This window comes from Pteropus vampyrus, unplaced genomic scaffold, assembly GCF_000151845.1.
Source record: "Pteropus vampyrus isolate Shadow unplaced genomic scaffold, Pvam_2.0 Scaffold38, whole genome shotgun sequence".
NCBI lineage: Eukaryota > Metazoa > Chordata > Mammalia > Chiroptera > Pteropodidae > Pteropus > Pteropus vampyrus.
This window is the reverse complement of record NW_011888819.1, coordinates 363232-370974: the sequence shown is the minus strand read 5'-3', so window position 1 is coordinate 370974 and position 7743 is coordinate 363232. Positions and strand designations below refer to the sequence as shown.

The 7743-nt window shown below is 39.0% G+C and overlaps 1 protein-coding gene across 1 annotated transcript; it reads right to left on the bottom strand.

Moving 5' to 3' along the window:
- Window positions 1-6797: 6797 nt before the first annotated feature.
- Window positions 6798-7415, bottom strand: LOC105290828 (keratin-associated protein 27-1). The gene has a single exon (XM_011358239.1). It carries the CDS (start codon window positions 7413-7415, stop codon window positions 6798-6800), a length of 618 nt encoding a protein of 205 aa, XP_011356541.1.
- Window positions 7416-7743: the final 328 nt, after the last annotated feature.

The window sequence follows — 7743 nt, the reverse complement described above, 5'->3', positions numbered from 1 at the left end:
TATAAATGCAAAAATCATAATAGTATTGAAATAATCATGGTGAATGTGTTTATTTATACAACAGTCACTAGTAGAGATTAATCATAGTTATTAGAAGATAAAGAAAACAACTTGATGCCATGTTGAAAACACATCTCGAAGGCTTAACGGTCATTAAAGGAAAAAAAAACTGACAGAGAAAAAGAACGAATGTGAGCCACGGGTTATTTAGTAAACAGTTAGTGTCTGAATAGTGAAGCAATATATGAGTATGCTAGAATTTGCTTTCAAACAAGATAGCCATATCATGCAGTCTTCTAAAAGACTGTCCACCTCTTCCAACTTGGCTAGGGAGAAATGTTTAGGTACTTCATTTAGGAATTGCAAACTATAAAGGATTATTCAAAATACATCAAGATATAAGATGGAACTCCAGCAAAAGGGGTTGAATATGTAGCTTGTTTGTTAACAAAAGCGCTCCACCAGGGGTCAGCAGCTGCCAAGACCCGAAGTGGACTAGCCAAAGAAGACTTCCCAGAGAAGGATGACTATGAGACCTGTGAATGCCGGAACAGCAATTATTGCCCATGTAGCCCAAAGTTTTGAGTGCAGGTCGCTGGGTGGTAGAAATAAAGACTTGGAAAGAAAAAGGTAGACGATGATTGTGTGGCAGGTTCTGGATACACCACAAGCAGAGAGGTACAGGGAGTGATTCACAGGGTTGGGGTACAAATATGTTAGTTGGCAGTTGGTGGTTTCTTTCTGGTTTCTTAGCAGTGCTTCGAGAACTGGGTTCTGTCATGACCTCTAATGGCTAAGCAGAGGGCACTTCTGAAGTTCCCGTGCAGGAAAGAGTTACTGAACAAGATGGTAGAAACAACAGTAACCTCTGAGGGAATGACAGCTGTAGCTCTTAGCTGAACAATTACTGAAAGATAAGATGACAATGTAGATTCTAAACAAAGTACCCATATTTAGCACTATTTCTCCTTTTGTGCTGTGGCTTCCCATAGTTTTTAGTGATGAGTATTGGCATCCAGTGCAGACTATTCTGACTCACTATTTCAATAATGATGATATACAGAAGTCAGTGGTTTTAATGTAGGGAGGAGGCAAGAATTAAAAATGTTAATCAAGCTACATTCAGAGACTACAATGTGCTGATCTACCTGCAGCCAGGCCAGGAGGACACTCTCAGAACAAAGGAAGATTTCTAAAGGTATTTCAAACAACTCATTTCTCATACCTGTGAAGGGGAAACAAGCACCAAGAGTCATTCCCTATGGCTAAAACCATGGGGAACCCATGGATTAAAGGCTGAGAACTGCCAGCAGGCCTTTCATTCTACCTATTCTTACCTTTTCATGCTATATACTATTCCCCTTCCTCACTGTGTGTCCATATCAAAGGAAATGGGTAAACAAAGTCTTTTAAACTATAACTCACAGGAACTAAAGAATGACATATAAACTGAATTTCCTGAATACTCAGAGTCTCTCTCAGTGCCTTTACACTGTCCCTCTCACTGTCCCCTGCTCACTGTCTTTCCACATCTCTCTTGGTCCCTCTCTGCCTCTGAGAGGAGACCACACTCTGTCTGTGGAGTGTTACCCCATTTCTAATAAACTTTCCTTTTTTGGCTTGTATGTTGAATTCTTTCTACTCTCTCCACCAAAGGACCCTCTTCTTCTCTCGGTGCAGGGCTTATTCTCCCCTACACTTGGGGAAATTGGCTCTGTCCTGCGTCAGTTTAAATGTCAAGGAACATACCTACTTACAGCCGCAGACAAGTATCCACTGAATCTCTAAAACAAGGGACCTACAGTCATATTCAACATTCAACAAACCATGTATTTAAAAAAACAATATTCCAACCTTCATTAAAAGATGGTGGAAATTCTGCAGATAGATTAATGTTGACTACAGTTGGTGTATTAATTTAAATTAAGCCACATTTATGATCCAATGTTATAATGTGCTATGTGTGGCCTTTAAATGTACATCTAGGGCTCATTAAAAATTGTTGTGCTTAATATATTTAAATGTTTTTAATATACTTCTCATGAGGTACACTTTGAGGTATAATCAATGGGGCACGGAAATGAGACTCACTAGACTTGAGTTCTAGCTGCAGCTCTACTTGAGTAAATCACACAACCCCAGTAGGTATATTTGCTCAACTGTGTGAGCAAAGCTCCATGATCTCTTACACATTTTGAAGTAATTATAATTCTATGAAACTGTAACTGCAATAAAAATAAGGGAGCATAAGAAGAACCCATGCAAAAACTGGTCAATCGATCTTTGCCCCAAAGATTTAGGCCATCGGCATTTCACTCAGCTTCCTGATAGAAGTATAGGAGCTACTCACCTCTGATTGACATCTTTCAGAACAAAACACAGCTTCAGATGATATTTGTCCTCCAGAGGAAAGCTTAGTGGGCCAGGGGGTTGCATATTGTTTTTTGATTTCCTGGCATTTCATTTGTAGCCTTAGGGCCCAGAGCACTGGCCCTCTAGTACCATGTCAAGATCAGTGCTTTGATTACTCTAGCCATTCACTGCAGGAAAATAAGCCAGACTCCTGGGGACCAAGCCACCATCAGCTGAGCCCCAGGAAATAAGAAACTGGAAGTAGACCCACTTTAAGCCACGTGCTGAACATGTAGACTTAAAAATGAAAGAACTACTCTGATGCTTATTTCTGTCCCCTGAGACAGAATTCTGGGAACTATTTCTCTCAGTGGTAATAGACGTTCTAACTTTAATCTGGTAAGTACACCCATGATCATGACAAGTTTTACTGTGATTTACATTAAATCTGATCATTTAATAAATACATTAGAGTGCTTGTTAAGATCAGTGTAGCTAAAATTTTAAATTTCTTTCTTTTGCCTTTTTACTCCTGTAGTTTAATTTAAGCAAATATGAAGTCTAGAGGAAGATACTTCGTTCTTGAGAATTTCGACAAGCATTACATCAGTTTCCTAACATAGAGAGCATCAGAGTGAATGTAGCTTATCCCAAGGGGAAACAAAAACAAGTAAATAACCCTACTATAAAGGTTGACAGGGTTTATGGTAAAAGAGGGCATTTTAATCCAGGCATTACTATCTGCATATTTGATTTAAATAAGCAGCATGCCACTGCTCATGAAGCGATAGTGACAACACAGTCTACTGTTAAGGGAAGTCTTTTTCTTAGACTTTTCTTTGATTTTTGACTTTCTTTCTCTTTACCTTCATCAATTAGTAGTTACTGAACTCCTGTGGAGGCATTGGCCCTGTACTTGAAGCAATACCGCATTAAATAATGGAAGACTAGCAAAAGACTTAACCATTTCCAGTATATGCCTTTGAGATTTCTTTGTTCTTGTGTCTGGATGCAACCACATTGGTTTTGCCTCTGGGCTCCAAGGAACAACTTTCTTTGAATCCTTTTAGTGAATTTATTTCCATAAAGCCAGAGAAAGTTATACAAAATGTCAGGCGAATGACTAGTACTATGCAACCACGAAAAGGTATTTCTGTAATTTAAACTTTTAGTTAGTCTTTAGACGTTTACTCTATTTGCACCTATAGGCTTAGGATATATTTTGTTGCTTATTAAAGCTATAGTTCTGATATAAAATGATGAAGTACATACATAGTGTTCAATGAATAATTAGAACAAATTAATAAGAGCTATTTTATGGTTCTTGGCACAGTACTGCATAAGCAAAAAAATATGTTCTTAAAATTTACTTCCCTTGGCTTCTAGGAGTAAAGCATGCTGTAAGCTACCCATGTCTTGGCAGCTTAAAGTAAGTAATGTCAATGCACAAATCCTCCCAGAACCTTTCTGTTCAGGCAGGAAGTAATTTCTTGATCTATAAAGAATGTTCTGTAACATATACCCACTGAGTCGTTTCTACAGTTTTTAAGAAGACTGCCTGGACTACCTGGGTCATGTCCCATACTGCTTACGTTCTTTGCACCAATAATGGAAGGATTTCTTGGTCTCTGTCCTAATATTTAAATATAATATAGAGAAATCATAAGAATAAACTGACGTTGAGACTCAAGAAGCAAATATCATAAAGTGTCAAATGATGTCTTGCACATGTTGATACAAACACTCCACTAAGCATCTAATAGGCGTGATGCCATTTAGTCGTCACAATCATCCAGTGAATTAGGCATTATTTCCATTTTACATTGAAGGAATGGAGTCTCAGAAAGGTAAACTCGTCCTAGAGCACACAACTAGTAAACGGCAGAATTTGGATTTGAACAAAGTCCAGTCGTAATCCAAGGTCAATTCTCTTCCCACCACGCTCAATTGCCTACCATGCACGTCTTTATAACTCCACACCACTACACTACTCTCTGTTCCATTAGTATCTGAGTATCTTAGTCCATACATAAAGAGCTTCAATGTGCTCCATGTTGGGTTAGACTACATACTGCCCCTTCTTCAGCCAACTTCTCCTTAAGGGAGTAATTACGCTTAGCCTGTAAAGAACGAGTTAAGGTTTAGAATGATGAACAATGTGGCTTATTACGTGAAAACTTTGTTTAACGCCACACTCCCCCTTTACACACACACACACACACACACACACACACACACACACACACACACACACACATGCACACGACACATTTTACCAATATCCTGTCTTCCAAACACCCAGTGAAGGAATATATACTTGGAAGGCAAATCAAACAGCTATATTTTCCCACTTGTCTTCGGAAACTGTGGCTTAAATGAGTTGAACCCTTGCCAGACTCCTATTTGAGTTGTATTAGTCACAGCTCTTACTGTGAATGAATTCTATCGATGTTTGCATGATTGGCTGTGACTGGAATCTTGAGAAGCTGCCACACAGATAAGGTTCTCCTCACCTTTGCCGGTGCTGTGTTGCTGCCATCGCTCTTATGGCCAACAGCTTTATGTCATTGTCTTGCTGCGGGGATGCTCTGCTGTTGTGGCTGCCATATGCTCTACTACAATTGACAAAATCAAATAGCATTCGTTCTGCCTTTTCCAGACCGGCCTCAGCTGTCTCGCAACTTCACGCCTCCATGGAATCACCTGTGTAAGTAGCAGTTTATAGATTTTAGATTTAAATATTCTTCTTTGGGATGACCTGCGTCTCACCCACCTACAAAGCTGACAGGTAAATCAACATTGGCTTTGTCACAGACTCAGAGATACTTGTCAGCCCACTACAGCAAAGCATGGCATGTGTTTCTTAAGAATCTTCCATAGTAGAAGGTGCTACTTGTAACTTTCAAGATCCAAAACAGCTAATCTCTCATTTTTTTGGATGACTAATGTGTCATAGATTTCTGAGTTTATCTATAAATCCCAACTCTGCCCTTCATCTTGAGTCTTTGAGCTAGCTAATCATGATGCTAAATCTTACTGAGCACTGCCTATATATCAGGCCATTGCTGAGCATCAAATTATTAACCTATTAAGTCTCACAGTAGTCTTATCATTACCATTTCAATTTTGAAGTTGAGGAAACTGAGGTGGAGAGTGATTATATAACTTGCACATAGTCACACAGTTGGGATTCAAATAGGCTTCACTCAGCACAGCTAAGATTCAGACCCTAGGAAATCTGGTTTCAGAATTCAGGCTCTTAACTATGACATCATGTGGTCCTGAATAATGAGAAGTCCATTTAAGGGCACACCCACAGCCTCACAATAGCCCAGTGATACTAAACAAAATCGATGAACCTTCACGCATTTTCTCTCCATGCTTTTATAATCTTCATAGTGATTGTGCTCCCCATCTTTTGCTTCTGTCACAATATGTTCTTTTATTCTGGTTCATACTATTCAAACAATAGTAAGGGAACATGTTTTCCTTTTTCTCTCTAAATATTTATACTATTGTCATCTGGTGAAAAAAAAAACTCTCATGTAAAACTCACGAAAGCATTGACAAAAAATAAAATAGCATGACAATTAAATTTGTAATTTTAAGTGAATTACATTTATTTAATGCAAAGAACATTTCCCGACTCAAAAACCACTTAAGAAGTAGTAAAAGGAAGAAGAATAGCAAAAATGTAGTGAATACGCTAAACTCGAACTCATCATATTCAAAGGTCTCTGGCCACTATGTGGCTATGAAGTCTATCAAGGTGAAATTCAAAATTCTCTTTCACTTTTTTGAGCAGTAGAGTCAATCTCATAGTTAATTAGAAAAGTGTTGTGACACAGCAGATAAAATAGTGAATGCACAGTGAATAGACACAGATTGAAGCTGTGGTTCGGATGTATTAACTACATGGGTGACCTCTGATAGAGTTGAACCAACAGAGTTCATAGGACTAGAAGGGCTTCCATCTCTTTAAACCCATCTAGTCCTATAAATTCAATCCAATGTTACGTGGATTTCTGGTATCAGTAGTACATTATGCTTACTATTATATTATTTATTATATTAGACTTAGATTAAACACTATACTTAAATCTAATGTTGTGTTTCCATAGATAATGACTGGGAGTCAAAGTGTAACGTTGACTTTTTAAGTACTCATGTTAGTCCCTGGTTGAAACCTTTATTGACCTGTAGTAAATAGTGTCCTAGTGACCTAAAGTAGTTAACATGTTTTCCAATCCCAACTTAGCACCAGAAAGGCCCAAAAGAGAAAAAAAAAAAAATCTTCCCTTTGGAGACAGTAGAAGACACATTCATTCACTTACAAACACATGCACAATGGTAAGTTTTTAGAGAAATAAAGGTTTCTAAATATCTCAGGAATCAATTTATCCAAAGTACAATATATTCTCTCTCCTACACATTCTGTGCGTTCTTCACTTACTAGACAATTGTAAACCACCAGTAACACAGCAAGTTGGCTCATAACTATTAGAAGACTCCAGGAGTTGTGTTCCTGATGTAACAGAGACCAGAGGTCTGCAGGAATTGGACTCAGAGCTCCGAGTTTGGCACTGGCTGGATTCACACTCCAGAGTTTGGCAACTCTTAGACACATAAGTCATGGGCGGACAACACTTTACCACGTAGCTCACAGGTTGACAGCTCTGGATCGCAAAACCCTTTTGCTGGCTGCTCCTCGATTGGCAAGGCTGAGAAACACATTTCCACACTGCCGAAGAATCTCCTGATTGGCATGTTGTTCTTTCACGCATCCTGGAAGGAGAGCAAGTTGTCTGGACAACTTTGTGCAGGCAGGCACTTCGTACACTGCTAGCCTCTGTGCACTGTTCCTGTTCATAGCTGGGTACTTTGCTGCTGGTGGTTTCACTGAAGGTTTCTTGAAATTTGTCCAAGAGCCAGGTCCTGCCATGGCAGCTGCTGGGTAAAAAAAATCCATTTTCAAAGCTTATAGGATTAGACTCATGTACAATGGCAGAGAGTGGTGGGACATTGTAGGAGCTCCTGAATGAGTGGCAGTGGCTCTGGGCCATATTGTTAAAACCTTTGATTGAAGTTGGTTGTAAAGGCTCAACATGCTGGATCTGAAGATTAAGTTCTTTGCTCGGGAGATTATATACTCAGAAACTGGGTGTTGGCTTCATCTCAAGACTCCTTTCTACCTCATGGCTTAAGCTAATTTGAAGGTTAACATCTCATTAGCACTTTGTTTAGTTATATATGAAGGTGGCATCTTATGAACAAAGAAGCCAGTCCATTTTGAATCTTTAAAATGGCTTTCATGTTAGTCCCAAAGGTGACTCATCAGGGCAGGGTTTGTCAAATATGAGTCCCTACTTGTCACCCAAGCTAATTTTTTTT